This window comes from Epinephelus moara, chromosome 10 (genome assembly GCF_006386435.1).
Source record: "Epinephelus moara isolate mb chromosome 10, YSFRI_EMoa_1.0, whole genome shotgun sequence".
In the NCBI taxonomy this organism is placed as follows: Eukaryota; Metazoa; Chordata; class Actinopteri; order Perciformes; family Serranidae; genus Epinephelus; species Epinephelus moara.
This window is the reverse complement of record NC_065515.1, coordinates 11,897,535-11,920,143: the sequence shown is the minus strand read 5'-3', so window position 1 is coordinate 11,920,143 and position 22,609 is coordinate 11,897,535. Positions and strand designations below refer to the sequence as shown.

Here is a 22,609-nt window from a genome sequence, read left to right as displayed (position 1 = left end):
AATCTGAGTTACCTTTTTAACTACCTATTTCTTACATTTCTAATCAGTTTTTAATGACAGTGAATTTAAATATGAATTAAATTATGACAGTAAATAAGAAAAGCATTTCAATTAAATTTCAGGGAAAATATCTCTCGGACAGTTACAGTCGGTATGCCAGGTGCCGTAACTCACTCTCTCTGATGTGCTGTCTGTCGGAGGCAGATCAAATGAATTATTTATAATTGATATGTTATCTGAAGCCTTATTTTTCAAAAGGCAATATTAGTACTGGTTTCAATTAACAATTTGATTGTATTTTCTGATCTTTGCTGGGCAACAGTTTTGTGTGAAAGGAATTAAAGCCCTGTCCTAAATATAGGCCTGTTGATTTCAGTGATTTAAACAGATAGTAACCCAGGCTATTAATTTAAGTTTTGGGGTAGTCATTACAACAGCACTGAATACAGTTTGCCATACGAGCAAAACTGGCAACCCAATGTTGTACATAAACTCGCGAGATTTCTTCCGAATAACGGGACTCGCTCATGGGTACTGTAGTCCAAAATACTGGCATACGTGCTGCCCCAGTTTCTATAAGACCTTGAAAAGCCCAAATAATCTTGTGCGCAGAACCAAGCAGCGACAGAATTCCCTCGCAGCCGTCGCCTATAAATAGACCTCAGTGTGCTGCAGCCTGACACCTGTCCCTCACCATCAGCTCCAGGGACGTCAACAACACGACAAGAGAGACGTGCAGACACCTCGCAGCGAGCTGCAAGTTAAAACTGAGAGAGACCAGCCTCCAGCGAGCAAACAAGAAATGTGTGCAAGAATCTGCAGGGCAGCAGACTGGTAACCGACATCACACAGCGCAGACTTGTAAACACGGAGTGCTTTTCAATACAAAGGTAAGTAAACGCATCATTTAATCATCCCTGAGCTTCTAGATTTGACTGCAGTGACGATGCATGGGCCTGGTTATTCTTTAATAATTTGGATTCGCAGTTTTCTTGAGGTGTGGCCTTTAATGTGACGTTATTATCTGCACACATTAGTTTGAGGGGATCACACATGGGCCACATTACTGAGTGATAAAGACAAACTGTTTATGTTTATGTGCTGGAAAGTGACTGTTTGAACAGTGAGCTTTTGTAATGCAACACCCCTGTTTACAAGCCAGGCTGTGTGTGTATGTGTATGAGTGTGTGTGTATGCGTGTTATCACGTCCTCACTGAGGTAGTGTGACACAGCAGGCTGTTGTTGTGGTAAAGGAGGTGTGTGTTGTTATTTCTCCTGGATGTTCTCGTCATTATATATTCTCCTCTCCAGTGTGTTTCCCTGAATGAGTGACTGACTGAGCGTCTGGCAGCCTTGGTAATCCGTGAAGGGCACACACATGGCCCACCGTGTGAACAGCCACCAGAGCCCTCTGCCAGTGGCCCAGGACACTGTGCTGGCTCTGCCACAGCCCAGCCAGGAACAGGTGAGTTTCTCTTATGACTCATTCACATGTTCTGCTTGAGCACAAATGATATCTGGACTATCTTGGCCTTGTTTTAAAAAGCTTCAGTTGAGAATTGTGTCGAAATCAGGTCATGCACCACTGAGTAATATAAACCTGCTTGTCAGCTCTGTGCCAGTTACACTCCCAGGCAGCCTGCAGTCTGACATTGAATTTAAAAAGAACTAAAATCCCTTTAAAAAGTCACTGTTTGTGATGTTGTTCCTATTGTGGTGTGACTTCTTTACAATCAGCTCCTAAAACAACGCACACTGTGTGACTCTCTGGCTCCTCATGGTGTAATCGAGACGGTGTTGTGTGCCTTCCTGGTACTACACATACTTTCTAGGGACATGCCCGTACCAGTACATTGCTCGAATTAGCAGGGAGGTTCCTGCTAATCTAAAGCTGGCCTTAGTTTACAAAGCAACACTGCACAGTAGGTAGTGCTGAATGAGGAGAGTCATGGCAGATGTTTACTGTAGTAGCACAGGGTAAGTTTGTCTGTATACAAGGTGATATTTACTTACTCTTTATTTTTAATTAAACTCAATATCAGATTCTTTTTTAGATATAATCAGTGCACATTTTCATTGAGGACACACAGCACAGTTGGCAGCAGTTGACCCCAGCCAGTATGTGTAGGCAGTTAGGTAAGTTAATGATTATATGGTAAGATGTAATAGTTAAAATCTAATTTCAGTTTACAAGCAAGCAGCTTAAAAGACTTTGAACACATCAACAAGAAATGATTTTTAACAGGATTTCTAAGTCATAAAAATGTAATAATCATTAAATGTGTGATTCAGTGTTAAAACTTGAGGCAAAATTGATGCACCATAAAGGGACATACAGTTTTTAAAAGCACTACAAGCAGTAGTGACATATTTCTATATAGAACAACATTGCAACATGAGCAGGAAATATTGTGAGCAGCAGCAGAAAAGAGGTCAGTGCTTACATGTGTGTGTAGTTTGGTTTAGTTTATTTGCGCATACATGTGTGGAAAATACAGGGGAAATAAATTAAAAGTAAAAACATTGTGCAGGAGAGGTTAGAAGCCTCCCCTATTAAAAAACAACAACCATGCATTAAAAGAAAAACATAAAAACAAAGATTGCATAACTGAACAAGAGATTCAGACTAAGAAATAATACAAAATTGTTAAAGATGTACAATTTACAACAACAAAACCCCACAAATAAATCACAAATTAATCAATAAAGAGTACTTTTCAGGTGTGTTTTTTGAATAATGATAATGTAGATGATGATTGTCGAGAAGGAAGAAGGTTGTTCCAAAGAGCAGTCCTCTGTATTTTAGTGAATATTGATTAAGAGAAGTCCGACAGTTTGAAAGACAATGGTCTTTAGAGTGTTTTGTGGAATATGAGTGAATGTTTGAGGAAGACTTACAAAGGTTCTGGCAAGTCATGAGTGAGATGTACATATTGTTACAGGAATACATATGTCTGATATATGTTAACATAAAAAACATGCTAAAAGTTTCTTTCGCTGACTAGCCCAGTTTAAATGACACAAAACATGGTCAATCTAAATCCTACCAGCCTCCTCCCTTTTTTAAATTTTATTTAAATTTAAATTTAAATTTAAATTATTTTATTTTTTAAAATTCAATTTTATTTTACTTTTTTAAATTTTTATTTATTTTTTATTTATTTTCATTTTTTATTGTTTTAAATAGAACAATATATAGAACTATACATTTTATCTACAAATATTATATTTTGCAAACTTTTTTTTTTGACTTGTTGAATGTTTTATATATTTTTGTATCAGAAATTCTGTGTTTACTTTTATACCACTGCCACTGTTTGATTAACTTTGAAAACCCCAAGAAAATTTGACTTTCTCAAGAGAGGCAAAGCTAGTCAAGTTTCTTTTGTATTAGAAAAATCTTATTGAGATAAATGGGACATGTGGCAGCCCACGCAGTATTACAGTAAATAATATGAGTGTATTTTACGCTATAAAATACAGGAATGGTCAACCAATGAATTAACTCTACTTAAGATACCAGTTGACGTCATATTCTTTTTACAGACAAGGGCAATATGGTATTTCCAAGTTAGTTTTTCATCTACTGTGACCCCTATAAATTTAATATGAGGAACCTGAGTTATTTCAGTGCTGTCTATGAAAATTCTGGCTTTATCTTTGTTATATTTTTTAGCTTTGTTACAAAATATAATATAATATAAAAAAGGCAGCACATTGTTGCAGACCCTAGGTTGGTCACTTCTGTAAATCATGTATGTAAATGAATGAAATCCGAAACTATGACTTCCCTATTCTGGTTTAAGTTGTGAAATATGTTTGTTGTTCGTGTCAAGTGCTCTTATCAATTCGTTGGGTTGTTTATTGGGTCCAACTGTCCCATCCTGCTGAATGAATGTTCACACACACACGTACATACGTACACACACGGCTCTGCTCCAGTCGAGCGTTATCTCTTGTGATTCTGTCACAACAGTTGACTCACTCTGACTCTAATCCACGTGCATGTTTTGGCTGTTCTGTGCTGTGAGGTAGACATGGGAGTGTTTGTGCTGATAAGCAGATGACATCGCTGTTACATATTTGTGGAGATCAAACAGCCATATAAGGAGAGATCATTGATTAAACCTACTTTCTTTGTCCACAGTAAAAAAAGTATCCAGGGCAGTGAAGTTATGTTAAGGATCACTGTTCAGCTTGTGTGTCAGTGTAATGTGACAACATGTCTACAGCAGTGCAATGTAAACATGTCTGTGTGTCCAAACAGGACCTGAGGCCCCGATGCACGGCGCTGGACTCCCTGCTATGTGGGGCGTTTGCTGGAGCTGTAGCCAAAACAGTCATTGCACCTCTGGATCGGACCAAGATCATTTTCCAAGGCAAGAACAACACTCCAAACATAGACTTCATTTTTCTAAATATAGAATCTATGAAACACGCTGCTGTTCTGAGTGTTTCACTCCACAGATAATGCAACTACTGTTTTTCTGTTTGCACCAGAGTTTTCACTGACTGATGTAACTGCTCTTAACTAATTGATAATCCTCTTAGTAGATGTTTAGCCTGAACACAGGAGAGTTGTTTAACCCTGTGGTTCACTGTGTTTCTTGTTGTTCCACAGTGTCTTCAAAAAGATTCTCAGCTAAGGTGAGTTCAGGTTTCTGTCTTCACAGCAAATCAATCATTGATATATTCTAGATACAGGTATTTAATATGTGGCTACACTGGCAGCAAGGCAGTAATGTACTACTGGTGAGGACACATCTCCCCAACAGAGAGTGGTGCAGGAATAAGTCCTAAAACTAGGAAATGAGCATTTTAGCACTCCAGGTTCCCTCGTCTTCAAGTCAATGGTTTATTTGAATGGGTTTTTGGATAGATGCCTAAATTAAGGTCTGTGGAACAAGATTAAGAGACTTTCACGTTGTGTTCCATTACGTATATTAAGACAGTAGATACAGTGTTAGTAGTGTTTAATTGTGAAGATTCTCTTGTTGAAAAAAAAACTTAAGTATTATAAATGTGTGCCACAGAGCTTTTTTGTGCAATATTTCAAAATCCAATGGGGAAATTCAATTGGATTTCTGATGAGGAAACCAGGGCAAAGCTTACTTCCGTCTTGGCCTGAAAAAACATCATCCCTCGGGCACTCTTTTCAAATATGCTCAAAATGTCCCCCCCTAATAGAGTGCCCCAGGGATGACGTTTTTCTCTATGATAGCGCAGAAGTTGGCATCGCCCTGGTTCCCTTGTCAAAAAGTCTATGGGATTTTGCAAACAAACGTTTATGAAACTTACTCATTTTGTTCAGCAAGATAATCTTCACAAATGAACACCAATTTCATGATTATTGAAACCTAAATGCAATCGGCGGAAGTCAAAAGCTAATGTCAAGCTATTAATGAACTACACTACAGTCACAAGACCTAATGTCACCACCATAAAGAGGCTGTAAAGTCGTGTTCGTCATGACTCGATGTGATGACATTCTGTGGTCTCATTTAGCCACTTGTTAGCAACCGCCTTTTTAAGACACTAGAAGCTACAGAGTTCATGAGTGGGGAATTTACTGACATATTTATTGGCTCTTAATCTTGTGTTAACCATAGACCGTATTTCAGGCATTTTACCAAAAAAACATTCAAAAAACCCACTGACGTCAAGACAAGGGAACCATGAGTGCTAAAATGCTAACTCATTTCTGGTTTTAGGACTCATTTCCGGGAGACTCTATATATTGATAAAAAATATAAATGGGCAATGCTACAAGAGGCATAAAACTTAACAAATTGCCAATATTATTACTATTAGTTTTAGTATTATGGTGTACTGCAGTTCTGCATGTGGTTTGCCCAAGTGGCGTCTCAGTACCTCAGCAGAGGCCGTTACTCAACTGGTACAGTCAGAGTCAAACACTGTACTGTCTGTTTCATAACTTTACAGTGTATTAAAAAGTGGAACACTACAATGTAATATGAGTGTTACAAATGCTGCCACTGTCGACTGTGTGAAAATAATTATTTAATGAATGGTTATCTTCCTGCAATGTTATGCTAAATTCATGTCAAAATGTTAGCTAGCTAGCTAGCATACATCCAGTACATTAGCCATGATACATTCTGAGCGTATTCCACTCGCTAGCTTTGTCTAAAGTTAGGAAAGTTCCCTTCGTTTGTTGATAAGAAACTTATTATTGTCACATATACCAATACTAACACTTAACTTCAGTCAGGACATGTAGAAAATATAGCATAGCCAAGTTAGGCTACCTGCGGTTAATTAGACACACATTCGCCCAACAACCAAAATGGTGCCCATGGGAGTATTCAGCTGATGTTAATGTCTTTATTACTTTATATTTGTCAGAAAACAGGGTTTTTTTATTTGTCAAGTGAATGCAATGCGCTTCCGTACTTTTGTCACTTTCAGTCATAACTGTAATGTTTAAAGATATATGTCAAACACGGTGGTCCGACCTTTCTGACGTTTCTGCTGTGCTTATTTTATGGACTGTGTTGTTTTGCTCAGGCACTAGCATACACACTCAGTCGTAAAAGCCACACGTGACTGTGCACCTTGACCACATCAAGATTATCACGTTAGATTATTACATGTGAAGAACATGAAGGTTATCTGTCTCTGTTCCTAACCCAACATACATCCACTCCCCCCTGCAGGAGGCCTTCAGACTCATCTACTGCACTTACATGAAGGATGGGGTGCTCAGTCTGTGGAGGGGCAATTCTGCCACCATGATGAGGGTCATGCCCTACGCTGCCATCCAGTTCTGCTCACACGACCAGTACAAACATCTACTGGGGAGCTACTACGGCTACCAGGGCAAGTGAGTAGAGCGGTTGTGTTTCAGCAGTAATGATTGCTATTAATCTGGGCATATAAAAATATAATTGCAAGGACAAGTATGAGTAATTTATGAGGCTCAATGTGGCCATTACACCCTCACAGAGCCACTTACCTTCATGTTATGGTGACGTCAACATGTGGATCAAAGCACCACTGTGCCAAAGTTCAGCCTCACACAGACTTTAGCACGGCTGTTGACTCTTTGCCTTCAGAACTTTTTTTTTTGTATTATTACTTCAAATTTTATTGTTGTTGTTTACTACAGATTATTATTGTTTGTTTCAGAGCTCTGCCTCCTTTCCCACGCTTCCTGGCTGGCTCTCTGGCCGGCACCACTGCTGCTATGCTTACCTACCCTCTGGACATGGTGCGAGCCAGGATGGCAGTCACAGCCAGAGAAATGTAAGCACTCAGCCGCTGTTTGTGTGTTACACAGCCATAACACCTAGCACTGTGTACCTGTGCACAGAGGGCTCCCTCTGTCTGTACAGATTATCCCTTGGGCATATTAATCCCATTGTTGTGTTGACACCACACAAGGTTCCTACGCAGAAAAGAAAAGCACAGAGTTTGATTTAAGTGCTTTCTTGGTCTGGATAAGCATGTAAAAAAGTACGGAAAAATATTTGTGTTTCCACACTATTGCCCGTATTGTGTTTCCTAAAATAGAAGATTAAGAATCTCTAAAAATAGCAGAGGGTTTTTGTGGCGTTTGCAGCAGACAGCGCAGCCAAAATGTTTTCTTTAAAGATTATTTTTAGGGCTTTTTGCCTTTTATAGAACAGCTGGAGAGTGACAGGAAACAGGAGAGCAAGAATGGGGGAGACACACAGCAAAGGGCCGCAGGTTGGAATCAAACCCTGGCTGTTGCTAAGGTCTCAGCCTATATGGGGTGCACACTCCACTCGGTGAGCTAGAGGGCACCCCAGCCTAAATGTTTATCACTGTTTGAGAGTGTGCGGGCCAGAGCAGGCTTTATGTCAAAAGCAAGGAAAGAATTACGGCATGTGACTGAGCGCACACTCTTACGCAGAGCTACGTCGACACCTGAACGTCACAGCCTGCAAAACAGCTCTGAAAAATCATTTATTTATGATGCAATGGACTCATTTTTAAACCATCATTCTTATTTAGACAGAGGTGTCATAAGAACATGTCAATAATGTCCTGCCTGATGCTTTGTCTCGGAACAGGTACAGCAACATCATGCACGTCTTTGTGCGGATCTCCCAAGAGGAAGGTGTGAGGACCCTTTACAGAGGCTTCACTCCGACTATCATGGGCATCATTCCGTACGCAGGGATCACATTCTTCACTTATGAAACTCTCAAGAAGCTTCACGCAGGTACGGATCACTTTTCTCTTCCTTTTAAGGTCTTTACTCAGTTCAGTTAAGTGTAGGACTCACCCAAATGCTTCTCAGCTTGAGTTGTTGCCATGGTAATCGACATCTTAATCAGTATTCAAATGCTTTGTCTTCTGTTTTGTTTTTTCACCAATAAACTGGTGGAGGAAATTGGTAGGAGGTGGTTAGTGTCAGACATGAATAAGTCCTCAGTGCATTGACCCACCCTGTAAGCAGTTAAATAAGCTAACCGTTAAGAAAAAGGATCAGCTGAGACAAAATGCTGCCCGACCCGTGGCGTTCTGAGATACAGATAAATTACAGAAACATTGCATACAATAGTCCACATTCCACCTTTGCTTCCCTCTTTCTATCACTCTCTCTCACACACACACAGCTGCGCTAAGTCTTACTAAAACTGGGTCAGGTTCAGGTGGTCCCGTTGCATCCTGTTGAAGCTTTGAATTAGGGCTGGACGATATGGGCAAAAATTCACATCTCTATTTACAGGCTGACTGGAGATACATGATACATATCTCTGTATTTTCTACAAAAATTAGCTACATGTTTTCAGTTGCAAGTCAAAGTCACATTTGAGATGTCAGAAGCACTTTTATAAAATCAGACCATAATCAAAATAAAATACAATGACAGGAATTTTTTGCACTTGTTGGAAAATATACAGCTGCACAACATGTAAATGAAAAATGATATGAAGTAAATAGCAGTACTGTACCTTAACTTTTTGCACACAGCACTGGAGCTACAGAGGTTTAAAGGTTTGCAGCACAGGACACTAAACTATAACATGAGTATAAAAGTATCAAGTAGGCCTAAATCTTTTAGAAACTAGAAGTTTGGAACAGTTAAAAATTTGGGGATGGGGGTTGTCTCAGTGTCACAAAATAGACTTCATCTACCACGAAGAACAGAGATGCGCTGTGATCCACCTCACACACAAACTAGCACACAAACACTCGCCTGATAGAATCAAGCAGCTCTGTCTCCCACACATGCAGCACAGCGCTGTACTGCATGTGTGCTACTGCGGTCATTTCATTCGCCTCACAGACTGATTTGGTGTAGCACGTGTAACATATAGACCGATGTGTTACTGTAGACGAATTAACAGACAGATTAAACAGAGGAGCAGCTTTGTGTCTTTTATTATATACCAGGACGGAGCTGTGCAGAGAGTGTGCGAGAGGAGAGATGCACACTGGTATACTTTATGAGCTCAACTTGACCCTTCATCGATATGAATGGTGTTGTCTAAATCTATATTTTGCTATATCGATATTTTGTACATAGTCTGTATATCGCTCGAGTAATATTCACTGAAGCTTCAAAGCCCCCAAAATGGTATCCAGGACAGCCCCTAGTAAAGTGACAATTCAAGTATTTAGCTAAATAAATAAATGTGTCATTCAGATGTTGAACTTTTTCATTCTCTGTGTTTTTCTCGCTCCAGAAAAAACAAAGCGATCCCAGCCATACCCCTACGAGCGCTTGGCTTTCGGTGCCTGCGCTGGCCTGATCGGACAATCTGCCTCGTACCCTCTGGACGTGGTGCGTCGGCGCATGCAGACAGCCGGCGTCACCGGCTCATCGTACCATACAACTCTGGGGACCATGCGGGACATCGTAACGCAGGAGGGAGTGATACGTGGACTTTACAAAGGCCTGAGCATGAACTGGGTCAAAGGGCCCATCGCCGTGGGGATCAGCCTCAGCACGTTTGACATCACACAAAACCTCCTGATCAAATTGCATCAGATGGGCTACTTCGCTCATTGAGTCATTTGAGAGTGACGGAGCGACAACGTAAAGCACAGACTGACGTGAGGGAGGTGGCTAACTCTTTCACATGGCAATAATATCTGTCTGCACTCGGTCGGCGCAGGGCCGTCCTGCTGCACACATCTGTTCCCTTCACACAGGATGTCAGAGGAGGGGATGAGTGGACAGATCTGAAACACACTTTGCTAAACGCACAGTCAGGATTCACTGACACAGAGAGGAGACTTGTCTCGAGAAGTGTCTTTAAACATTTGTTCACACAGTCACGGTTTAGTTCTCAAATCATGTTGCCGTCAGGGCGGTTAGAGTGATTGTGATGATGATATGGAGCACTTTGTGCTGTGTAAATAAGATAACGCTCGCACTTTATCAGACCTACATGCTCTTTCAAATGGATCTTGTGTTAACACTTGTGTTTGCTTTTAATGAGTTTTATCGCTTTTAATTTGAGCGAATTTTTATTTTTGTTTTAACCACATTGCTTTGCTTTTTTTTGGGGTTTTGGATCATTTCAAGTACCCTTATCGTGCTGGGGTATGATCTGTAATGATTATGTTTTGTCTCAAATTTCAGTCTAATGATTTTGCCACTGTAGGTTGAACTGAAATCAATGGAGCGAATGATTGTAGGAGGGTGATCATGTCAGCAGGACTGCACAGTTTCACTGTCCATCCAGCACAGACGAGGTGTCGTATAGTATTCAAATGCCGAACAAGTGGAGGCTAATCAAATATATGAGAAATAAATATATATATCTAACAGATTTTCATATATGTGCATATTACTAAGATGTGATTTTGGTGGTGTGCTCACATAGCTAGACTCCATCGTCGCTTTGACTTGGGTGTGAGGCACCTGAAAAATCTAAATCTGCCACAGCACTAAACTCAATAGTCAAAAGTTTCATGTGAACAAGGAGTAATTATACTTTCACTACTAATGTGCATTTCAGAGGTACAGTATTCCCAAAGATGTACGTTTACAACTTTAAAGTTGAACTGAACCTTCAATAAAGTGTCCATCCACAACTGTGAGCAATGAGTCCTTCTGTCCACTGGAGGGGGCCATGGGATAAGCAGAGCCAGACTGACCTGTGATTCAGTGCAGCAAAAATGCAGACTGGTGACGATTATTAATGTATATAATAATATAATGTATTTTATTGTTAGTTAATATTGAAGACGTGTGGTGGGGAGAACTTTTATTGTATGTTGTTAATATTATAATCATCATTAATTATAGTTGTGTTTACAGTGATGTAATCAAACTGACCCAGTTTAGAGAGGAGCCCTGTGGCACAGAGTGTAAGAGGAAATTTTTTGCCCAAAAAATTAGGTGTTGGGGTAGTAGTACCCCAAATACAGGTATAAGACGTTAAAACACTGTCAAAATGTGTTGTCTTGGAAAGATTGACCCCTAAAACCTTAGGAAAAACATCACATATGTTGGTAAGTGTACATAGACCCTCCAGTATTAACTTCATTTTAAAAAAAAAAAAAAAAGTTCCACTAAATCCATTAAGGTATACTTTTAATGTGTGATACAGGAGGTTATCAGGTCCAATAAAAACTATGAAACATTACTATTTCTCCCAGGTTGGGCTTTTTTTGAGCTACACTGACTGGACCAAAGAGCGCTCTGAAACTAGGGATTTAAATAGGAATGGTATGATTATCGTTTTGTGTTTTTATTTCATTTAATTAGGACGATGCAGTTTAACATGATTCCAATGCAGAGAGTTTATAGCTAATGCTAATTTTCAACTCTTGTCCTTGGTTGGGATTTTACATGTACAGTGTTATAAAAATATACAGCTTCAAACACCATAAAACCACATGGAGGGCACAATAAAATACAGGGGCGCAAATACAGACAGTGCAGGCAGTGTGGTTGAACTGGGGCCCATGAGGTGGGAGAGGGGGCCCTCTAACAATGTGTTGGGTGGAGAATGGGCCCTTATGAGTGATTGCTGCCTTAAAATTAGCCTGTGTTCAAAGAAGAACTCTAATTAATTTTAAATTAGTGCCATTTGCTATATATGTCGTTGAAAAGGGAAAATCCATCACCATCATTTTTTTTTCTTTTTTTGTAAAATAGTCAGTAGCATCTTTAACAAAATGATATGCTTATTCTATAACTATAAATCAAATATTAAAATTAAATCAATAATATTTGTTGTCACATACAGATATGAAATGATGATTGCTGGGTAATATGTATCTTGATGTTATCCAGTGTCAAGTCTGTGATCATGTGACAAGACGATATGTGCACGATAACTTCCCAACTGGTCCAACCACAGGGTCCAGATTTCTCCTGAGTCATTAGTTCGAGGTCCCACAGTTCAATACATTCAGCGTCATATTTGTGTTTGGCCGTGTTGTTAAGCTGGTTTGCCGTCTCTGTCAAGTAGCTGTCTGTTAGTCACTCTCTAAGTTACTCTACAGCAGAAAACAGCACTTCAAAGTAAAAACTCTACTATACATAAAGTGTGGTTTTTTTTGACAAACTTGACACAATTGTGAGTCACTTGTGGTCCATTCAGAATGAGCCCACAACCCACTTTTGGACTGTGACCCACCAGTTGGGAACCACTGCAATAGGGCCAGTCATAATGGCGTGCACTGGGGACAATCATAATTACCTTACACCACTGATATAATACATATACTACAATAAATATACCACAATACACTAAAATACACATGCTATGATACAACTACACTAATACTTAGAAATGTTGAGCACAGTCAGCTAAGAGTGGGAACAGCTCTGGTTTACTTGACCCTTGTTGTGAAGGATTTTATAACTGGAATCAATTTGACATTACAGATGTAATGTGTTCCAGAGTTAACAGCCCTTTATGGAAAAAGCTGATAGACCAAATTTAGATTTATGATAGGGTTTACAATAGATTTTTACTCACCACACAAACATTGTCAATTTTTAATGGCACAATTATTTATTCTTTGTAATTTTCATACAAAAATGTGGCCTTAATTATACTACCATGATATCAATGACATGTTGTGTCTGTGTTTTGCACCAATTTCCCTCACAGACTGTAAAATTTTAAAGATAAAAAGCAACAGCTGGCCAGCTTACTCAGTGTAAAAGTCCATAGTGCAGGCAGGCAATCCAAAAATACATCCAAGGCACTCGTGACTGTAGTTAAAAATCCTTTATTAATACATGGATAAGAGAGCCTCCACCAGGGTGTTCCCCCTGACACACCCTGATGGAGGCTCTCTAGCCGGAACACGCTGGTTTGTGTAGTGAGTAAAAACCTAAACCATATCACAAATCTAAATTTGATCAATCAGCTTTTTCCATAAAGAGCTGTCAACTCTAACACATCACCAACTGAAGCATATAGTGTACCAATTTGATTCCTCACAGCTGACCCACATGTGTGGGACCCTCCTCTACCTCTTCACTTTCAGTAGATGGCAGCATTGAGTGGCTTTTCCTCTCTCTGCATCCTGGACCATCATGGAGGTTAGTTAGGCTCTGATCGCCTCGTGGCCTGAACTTGACCTGCCCTCTGCTGCTTACTGGGACAAGTCATACTGGTATATTCATTTTACTCTTGTGTGTTTTATTTTATTTAAACACTGTGTGCAATTTTTGTCTTAATGTAGCTTTTAGTGTGTTTAATATTTTCTGTCAATCATTTTTTTTTTTAAAAAACAGAATGAGTGAGTTCATAATATAAAACACTACAAAGGCTAATTGCACAGTGAAACATTGCATATTAATAATATATATAATAAATTATGTATGGTGTTTTTATATGTGTGTTTTACACACAGATGTTTGATGTCAAAATTACGTTGATTGTGAAATTGAAAGAGAATTACAGCAATTGAATTAAAAAAATAGAACTCATTCCCCATTTATTAATAACAATAATTTTATTTTTGTGTTTTTTATGTGGGATTTATTACAAAGTAATCTACTTAAAAAAATCATCACAGTCAACAGAAATACTCGAAAATGTATGGCAATTATACATAAGAAAAAAGGCATTATTTATACATTATTATTATTATTATACATTCAGGACGTACATTTTTCATTTTTCACACTTCCTGTCTAAAAAGATTTAACAAGACTGAGGTAAACACACAAAACTCAAATTTAATATCAACATTTTTAAATTTATTTTACTCTACACTTTACAATTTCAAAAGTTTGACCTATTTTTTACATTCACTTGTGACACTGTTTCAAATATATTAAAAATAAATAATATAATTGAGTAATGGTATGCTGCGTTCAAAGGTAATCATATTTTCCGCGCTCATCTTGTTTTGCTGCACTGGTTAGTGCGCATGAGCTGTGACTACATCTGAGCAGGAGGTGAGTGTGTGCCCGCTCCGTCCGTCGCACTGGTGGCGGCATCACTCACCACCTGAAACCGCGTCCCTTTCTTCACCAGTGTCGTCTCCTGGACTTCACGTCCGAGCAGCTGGATGGAGGCACTCTGCCCTCCTTTTCCATCTGTCCATCCTCCGTCCCTCCATCTCCCATCCTTTCCTGCCTATGTGACCTTGACTGTGAATTATGGGATATCCTGCCACCCCACAGTGTGCAGCCACCCAGCCTGGTATTGCAACAATCGAAACAATACCACTGGGTGGATAACATGGTCGGAGGGCGGGTGCCTGAGAGAAGCAGGAGGAGGAGGAGGGGTGGAAAGATGCTTCTTGAAGGCGCCGTTGCCATAGGTAACCTGGATCTGTGCCAGGAGAGGGGAGTGAACCATTTGCATGTATTCAAATCTCGCATGAATAATTCACTTTGAAGCCCCTGCTGGAGCGCTGGCAGACAATAGCTGCTCACACACACAAATGCACAGTATACGGGCGAAAAATGCACACAAATACAGCCTGCCCGCGCATACACACACACACACACACCCGACCTGATCCTGTGTGAGAAAGGTGAGGAGGTTATGCTGGGAGGCACACAGGAATAAAGCCTTTCTCACAACTAAATCAGATTCGGATGCGGTGAGACAGTCGCTGCGGCTGTAATATCATTTTGCATGTGTTTCACAGCTCTTTGAAACGCTGTGTTCTGCTCAGACGAGGCCCTCTTTACCAAGAAACACAACAGACGCATAACCAGGCATAGGCGCTGTTTGACTTTGAGCTTACACCGTGGACGTCACGCCACAGGAGGCTGAGGAGGAGATGCATAGTAAACATATGCATACACACACATGTTCACACCCCTGTGGCGCCCTGCGAAAGCCACACTGGCTTGGATCCAGTTGCCTTCACTTCTGAAGGCCACCTCAGTGTTCGCCCCTCGAGCACCTGGCTCCACGGCTTCTTTCATAAATTCAGCAGCATTAAAAAGCCTTGAGAGGCATTTTATCAAACGTAAACGGGGCCTGTAAACGTTCCCCCGTAAAGTCGCCTTAGAAAAGCAGAGAAACGAGTGAAAAAATAGCAAATCACGCAGCCGTGACTATAAAACTCAGTCGAGAACAGCTATAATCCCCCCTCGTGCATGCATGCTGATATTTACAAGTGCTATAGGAACGTCATCCTCTCCCACCGCACAACCTCGGAGCTCCCTCTCCCCCATAGCTCAGTCTTGTTAATTTTATAAGATCCAGCATATTGCCACTTATCGGCTGGCAGCGTTGTAAAAGCTCTGGGGTCAGTGCATTACTGAGCTGCTGGGCTCCACTCTTCCATTAGAGGGAGTGTTCAGGCTGCGTTGGCCTTCACTCAATCAAATACAGGCTCCAAACGGCTGCTCCAAGTGCAGATGAGGGGGCACAAACACACACTTTCACACACATACACACATACAAATGGAGACTCCTTCAATCCCTGGTTGTGAAACTATAGCACGCATAAATCTGAGCACATAAATCCACACATACACACACACACACACACACACACACACAGAGTACGTGCTTGTCCTCACTGTTTCGAGCCCGGAGGGGGCAACACATTCATTTGCATGGAGTGTTTGCATTTAGAGAGAGTAAATGTATAGGTGTGTGTGCGTGTACTGCAGCTGACATTTTCACCACTTGGCATTTGAACAGATTCAACACTAAATGAAATGTAGCTTCCCCCCACCCCTCACCCCACACCCGCACCACCCCTCACCCATCTCTGGATCAGGTGAAACAGATGAGAGGTGAGCGGGGGAGACTGGCAGCAAACAGGAATAAGAATCAGGCGGGGATTTAATAGGGATGCGAAAATAGAAATTTAAATTTGTGTTTGTCGGAACACGCGGAAGGTGCGAAATTATTTTTCACAATCAGTCTGGAAATGAGGTCAATTTTATGCCAGCGCCTGTCAAGGTAGTGTCAAGGTCACAGGAAGTTAAAGCGGGTGTTAATGTGAGCTGTGGTGCATTCCTCTCTCCTGGTAACTAATTATGATGACATATAAGTACACGCATCTGACTTCTTCTCCTTCCTTTTCTAGTCTTCCTATTGTCTGCATGCTGCTGAATCAAAACGCTTTCACATTTCCTAACATGTTTCTTGCTTTCCTCAGCGATCCTATTTCAAGAGTGTGTTTTATGTTTTTGTACATGGTTCATTTCTAATGTGGCTCCATGCAACTTCACATACAAAGAAAAGGGGGCACCAGGGCCTCAGTGAGTGTGTGCCCATTTATAAACATGTATGTATTTCTTCTGCAGAAGTAAAAGCCGGGGGTGGATGGGTGGCTGGTGGGTGGACGGACGGAGGAGAAGGCTCTGACAGACTTTGCATGAGAATGGCCGGGGTCCTGTGAACCTTCTGCTCCCTGCGTCCACATTCAATGGCATCGCTGCAGTTAGCATGACAAACTAGGCTCCAAGTTCTCGGACTTTTTAAAGCCTCCCTCCATCCTCCACTCTCCCATTCCCGTCGACCCCACCCATCCATGTCCTGACTCCTCTATAACCCCCTTTTGGCAAACCCCCTATACCCTCAACTTGCTCCTCTGTGTGCACTCTGGGCTGAGCCTACAGATTTTATGAGGCGTCTGGGGGGCTACCAAGTTCAGGGTAGCCAGAGGGACGACCCCTACACACACACACACACACACACACACAGACGGATACACACAGCTTTTGATCATGAGAGAAAGTTCCACATTAAAACAGCCTTGGACTTTAAGATATTTCTACACTTTAAATTCACTAAAATCAAAAATCTAAATCTGTGAACCAGCAGGTTTAATCACAGTCTTTTTCTCCCCCTGAAATCTTTGCCTCCCTGCGCTCTAACGCCACATCAACACGAATCCGTAGTCAGCCTTTCATTACACGTGAATGTGAGAACAGTCATTGGGGTCTGAAATTAGAACGCTTACATAAGAATTTAATTTTGTAGCGTGCATGCTGGGATGGCACACCAGTGGGCCACAGCTGAACCCTGTGAACTCAAATTCCTCGGATACTAATGCATTTAAATGAAGCTGGGAAAAAATACATCAAGTCATTTCAGACGCACCTTTAGGAGAATAAAAGCAGATATTTTTTTTGCCTCTGTGCTCTTTTATTTTACATCATACACCTTTTATCATACGTGCTCATTTGAGGCGGGTGCACACGTTGTTTCATGTTTTATTAAAAGGCTCCTGTTGTTTTGCTCGTTACTATCGCCTGCATGTAATCAGCTGTTTACGCTTATTGCATTGATGAATTCAGAGTGAGTCAGCGTTACATAAATAAGTATAATGTAAAATAAATGGACAGAATTAACACTGGGCTGCTTTATATAATGGAGGGTTTAATGGATTCTTGTTAATCAGAATTGTATATTTTTGCAGTGTGTGTACATGATGTCATTATGAAACTCATATCAACCATAAGGGCTGTAAATACACTCCACTGGTGTGTGCTCTCTGAGTGTTAAGGTACTATTTAATTAACCCAATTTTGGAAATTGAAATGTACTGTATTTTGGAGTACAGTGTAGTGTTTGAACATTTAGAAATACTGCTGCATAATTTCAGAAATCTGGTGCGTGTTACTACGACTAAAGTGCAATTTGAACACAATAGTTTTTATTCATCAGGGCCAACAATCACATTTGTTTATTATGGTTTAAAAAAAATCATTCAGTGCGCTCTGCTTATTTGTTTCCTCTTCTTTCTAATTAATTAAATCTCCCCTGCTTCCTGTGCCGTTTATGTGATTCGCCTCGAGAGCAAATTTAACCAATTAGAGAATGTGTGTGTAAAATAATGGATGTTAAAAAACAGGCCAACATTTATTACAGCAAAATGTTGGGAAATGTTTTACTCTTCACACCACAGAAATAAAATGATTTTAATTTTGTTCATAACAATCTGATAATTTTAAATGCTGCTGTTGATTTAATCCACGTTTATCTTGTCAAGGTAAAGCTAATCAACACGACGAGAACAAATGAAATTACATTATCTTTATCGCTCTTTAGCGACACAACAACTCCTTAAGTGTAGTTTACACGCAGTAAAAAAGACAAACACCCCTCCCTGTGAATTCTCTTATTTGTTTTAGTGAGCTTTGTGCAGCTCCGTCCTGCTGTTAGAGGCCTTTGTGTTGTTAATGGAGCAGGATGTTAGAGACTTTCCATCCACAAACAAACAGCCGAGCAATTAAAAGACAATTAGCTGACCCCTGAGGGTTTGTTAAGGTCAACAATGGGCTGCTTTAACAACTCAGGGAGCTGTTAGAAACAAGTGTAGTGGACAGGTTGGAGAGTTTAATAAACTCTGAGAGGCTGTGTTCATTATCAAGGTCGTAGGTTTCGTCTCTGCATTGAGGAAAATGTATGAAATGAGAGGTTTGGGCGACTTTTGCTAGAAAATTTTAAGCATCAAACACAATTTCCTGCACTCTGGTGAATTTTTATGCATCAATTTGTTCATTTTCTGCATCAATTTATGGTGTAAATGTCTTTAATTTTGTCTAAATAAAAGTCTTCCGCTACTTTCGTGTTTTTATTGAGGGTAAAAATGCACGTTTTAAATATTGAGGGGGATCTGTGCCTCCCAAAATCCATACCTATGGCGATAATAATTTATCTGTATGTTTGTGAGGTAAAAGCTTGAAGTTAAATTCACTTAAATTTTAAATATAAATGTGTTTTATTTGCTCTATTTCCTGGTTTTTGTGTTGAACAGCAAAAACAGGAAAAATGAATGGATTAAAATGCATTTTATAGAGGCTAAAAAGATGTTACGCGGACATGATAAACATAAAAAACGTGTGTATGTGGATGTGTATGGAGTAAAAAAAAAAAAAAGAGGGAGAGAGATTAAATTCTCTTTTAACACAAGCTAAAATGTTTCACGCTGGTCTTCACATTTACCATCAGGAGTGAGCAGGCCTCGCTGTCACAGCTGCACACTGTATACAGACTGTATGTGACATGATCCGTAACTCTATCTATAGGTGTTATGGTATCATTCCCACCATTAAAGAGGTTTTCCACCTTCCCAATGACCTCCGCCTCGCCTCACAGGACACAGAAAACGACCTGATGGCAATGTCTTTCACTGTACACAGGCCTCGCCAAGTGTGTGTTTGTGCATGTGCTTGTGTGTGTCCCTGTGTGTGGAGGGTGGGTCACTCCGACTCCAGTGTCTTTAGAAAGCGTCCACCCTGTAGGGTTTGGCCTTCTCCCCTGTGAGAGTGGGGGAATCTAGCATGGCCAGTAAGCATGTATATCAGGCCATCTCACGGCTGGCTGGACGCTCCCTGGGTGGCCCACCGTGGTCAATACTGCACTGGTGACTGGACACACAGAATGGGATAATCTCCTACTTTCTTTCAGGGCCGCGGTGCACACACGCAAACACGCACACACCAGGCTTTTATGCTGGCCTGGCCATGGAGGCTTGCCTGGCCCTAATTTCAGGTCAGGACCAGTCAGGGGGAGGCTGAGGGGTTTGGGAACCCTGTGCGAGTGAGGGGACAGTGTTGTTGGGCGAGAGCGGGGGGCCAGAGGGGAGCAGGGAGCCCATTTCAGCCAGAGCAGTGGAGCACACTGGGGGCACTGGGGCATCGCCTCTACTGGCTGTTGGGGGAAAACAAAAGGAGGTGTGATCCCCATAAAACATAGGACCAATGTGTGTGTGTGTGTGTGTGTGTGTGTGTGTGTGTGTGTGTGTGTGTGTGTGTGTGTGTGGTTATGAATGTATATCATTGTTCAGAGTTTCCTTCAGCTCCAGCAACTCGCTTCAACACCCCTGCTGCTCACACACAAAGGCACCTAATTGACACCACAGATTTAGGCCACTAGGTTTAACTGTTCCCCTTCCAACCCTTCAGCCACTGCTGGAATAATCAGAGTAATCGAAGTGAACAGGCTCCCATAGCTTCTCAAACCACATCTTAGATGATACGCGTTAAGCATCAGTGGCTGGCAATATTCTATATTTTTTTGTTATTGTCAAAAAAAGCAAAAATTTGTTAAAATATGTCTTTAAAATTTCCCATTTCCTGACCCTTTACCCTGTCTGTGGCCCTCAGCTCCAAGTCCATTGGCTCCTGCTGAAGACAGGTCACAAGCACATGGCTTTTATTTTAAAAAATAAAAAGCAAAAACAATTGCTAAAAAAGCTGGGCACTGTAGTTTTCATCAAACGTCATTCAAACAGGAGTAAACACTGTATTCATCAGGGACTACTTTCAGCTGTGGATGAATACATATTTGGAGTATTTTAATAGTTAGTAGCAGCCAGTTCATTGTTGGTTTATCTTTTCATGGCATTTGTTGACACTACAATAAAATATATATATCACCAAACTTATCCTGTAGTTTTCAGCAAACATCATTCAACTAGGAGTAAAAACTGTATTTGTTAGGGACTACTTTCAGCTGCGAATGAATACATATTTGGAGTATTTTAAGGATTTACAGCACTAGGACAGCATGTAGGATTAAACTACAGTGCCCATGTTCACTGTAATGAAGAAAAATGTCGTCCAGTGCAATGACGTGTCTCACTGATGTGTTTTTACTATTGTTTTTACAAGAATGGAGGTCTTTGGCCCAGAGGAATAATATATGTCAAGCTTTGGACACAGAGGAAATTCTTATTTGAAGCCAGTTCATTGTTGGTTTTGGTTTTTTCATGGGATTTGATGACACTAAAAAATATCACCAAACGTATCCTTTACCTCAGCTACTGTATAACCTGAGCAACAATACAAACATTTCTGAATCATATAGAAGCAAAAAAATCAAATGAAAGAGAAAAAAACAACTAAGACAAATGTTCATTTCACAAATCGTTCAACTTTATTAAAAATATATATCATATCAGGGCAACACTTTTGGTACTCTGCAATCATTTTACGATAAATTTGTTCATTACACCATGAAAAAGACTGTATAAATATGTATGTGTACATAATGTCCCAAAGAAAAGAGGAAAGTAATTCAACAGCAACAAACTCTTGTCAAGCGATTTTCCAGTCAAATACCAGAATGTAAATTACTGAGTGAAAAGAAGGACCCCTTGGGGTCTCATCCAATCTCCGACCTAAAATTGGTCTCAAATATAGTAATTCATATCTAATGAAACTAATTTTGAAAAATATTGCTCGGCAGCTCCATTTTACACTTCAGACAGCTCTTAAATTGATTCAACCTTTTAAACTTACCTTTAAGAAGCGGCTCCGACTTACCTGTCCGTATCCACAAAGACTGCAGACTAGACAACTGATAATCAGTCTCTAATGATGTGTGTCTAACTGACTGTTCCTGCAGGTGGAGAGGTGGCATTTTCCATATGTGGCTCAGGCTAAACATACTCAGAGAAAATGGCTACAGACAGCGTGTGTGCGTTGTTGGAGTAAGATCCAATGGTCAGTCGCTGCTTTTCATTTCCACGGTGGCGTTCCTGACTGGCTGCATCTGTGAAGACATAAGCAAATAAAAAAAAGGAGTGATTAGTTAAAAGAAGACTTCTTACACTGTGCAGTCAGTCCGGTAATATTCCTCTAATTTTGGGAGTCCATAAACAACATTAAATCAAACGTTATGTCGGGAGTACACAGGCCTAACTCAAAAAGGTGGACCCACTATCTGTTCCTAAATCACATGCTCACTCTGCATACAGCCGGCTGAGGTGACGCTGTTCATGTCATCATCTCTCCAGACACACCAAACTGTTAATGTTTACTACAGGGGGAAAGGGGGGGCTGCGCGTTTGTGCATGTATGTATGTGCATGTACGTTTGTTTGTGCGTCTATCAGCTGTCTGTATCAATGGTGTGCATGACCCCTGAGCTAGCAGACAGTCATGGGTCAAAGGTCTAGGTAGAGCCTGTCTGGGCTTCCTGGCTGACCCCAACGCCCGCAGCACAAACACACACATAAACACACGCACACAGAGGGGGGATGGGCTGCCCCCTACCAGACTAATATCACCTTTGGGATTAGGATCCAGACAGAAATACATTGACCCCAAACACACGCACATACACACACACACACACACACACACACACACACACACACACACACACACACACACACACACACACACACACACACTGAGTGTCTCAGACACTGGATCTGCTTAGTCATAAAACAGGACTCGGTTGCGCTGCATGACGCAGAGAGAAGC

General features: G+C 40.8%; 1 protein-coding gene and 1 long non-coding RNA gene across 4 annotated transcripts in view; one reads left to right on the top strand and one right to left on the bottom strand.

The window, feature by feature from the left end:
* The first annotated feature begins 588 nt into the window (after positions 1-588).
* LOC126396261 (mitochondrial coenzyme A transporter SLC25A42-like) lies at positions 589-11,044 on the top strand. Of its 2 annotated transcripts, XM_050054197.1 has the most exons (8): positions 589-890; positions 1,313-1,466; positions 4,269-4,380; positions 4,623-4,648; positions 6,679-6,845; positions 7,151-7,267; positions 8,059-8,210; positions 9,682-11,044. In XM_050054197.1, the coding sequence occupies exons 2-8, from the start codon at positions 1,380-1,382 to the stop codon at positions 10,005-10,007; spliced, it is 987 nt and encodes a 328-aa protein (XP_049910154.1). In that variant the 5' UTR covers positions 589-890; positions 1,313-1,379; the 3' UTR covers positions 10,008-11,044. The 2 variants fall into 2 exon arrangements, with proteins under 2 accessions (XP_049910154.1, XP_049910155.1); XM_050054198.1 differs by lacking the exon at positions 589-890 and having other exon boundaries at positions 1,204-1,466.
* Positions 11,045-21,253: 10,209 nt separating this feature from the next.
* The window catches only part of LOC126397243 (uncharacterized), a 49,721-nt gene continuing 48,365 nt past the window's right edge, over positions 21,254-22,609 (bottom strand). For both annotated transcript variants that reach the window (XR_007570629.1, XR_007570628.1), the window contains exon 4: positions 21,254-21,894. This is a non-coding gene — a long non-coding RNA (uncharacterized LOC126397243). The remainder of the gene's footprint in view (positions 21,895-22,609) is intronic.

Bases quoted from the DNA above. Each gene is read 5' to 3' on its own strand.
- LOC126396261 (XM_050054197.1), top strand. From the start codon at position 1,380: ATGGCCCACCGTGTGAACAGCCACCAGAGCCCTCTGCCAGTGGCCCAG. The intron at 6,846-7,150 runs GTGAGTAGAGCG...TGTTTGTTTCAG, and splicing joins TACTACGGCTACCAGGGCAA to AGCTCTGCCTCCTTTCCCAC. The intron at 8,211-9,681 runs GTACGGATCACT...TTCTCGCTCCAG, and splicing joins TCTCAAGAAGCTTCACGCAG to AAAAAACAAAGCGATCCCAG.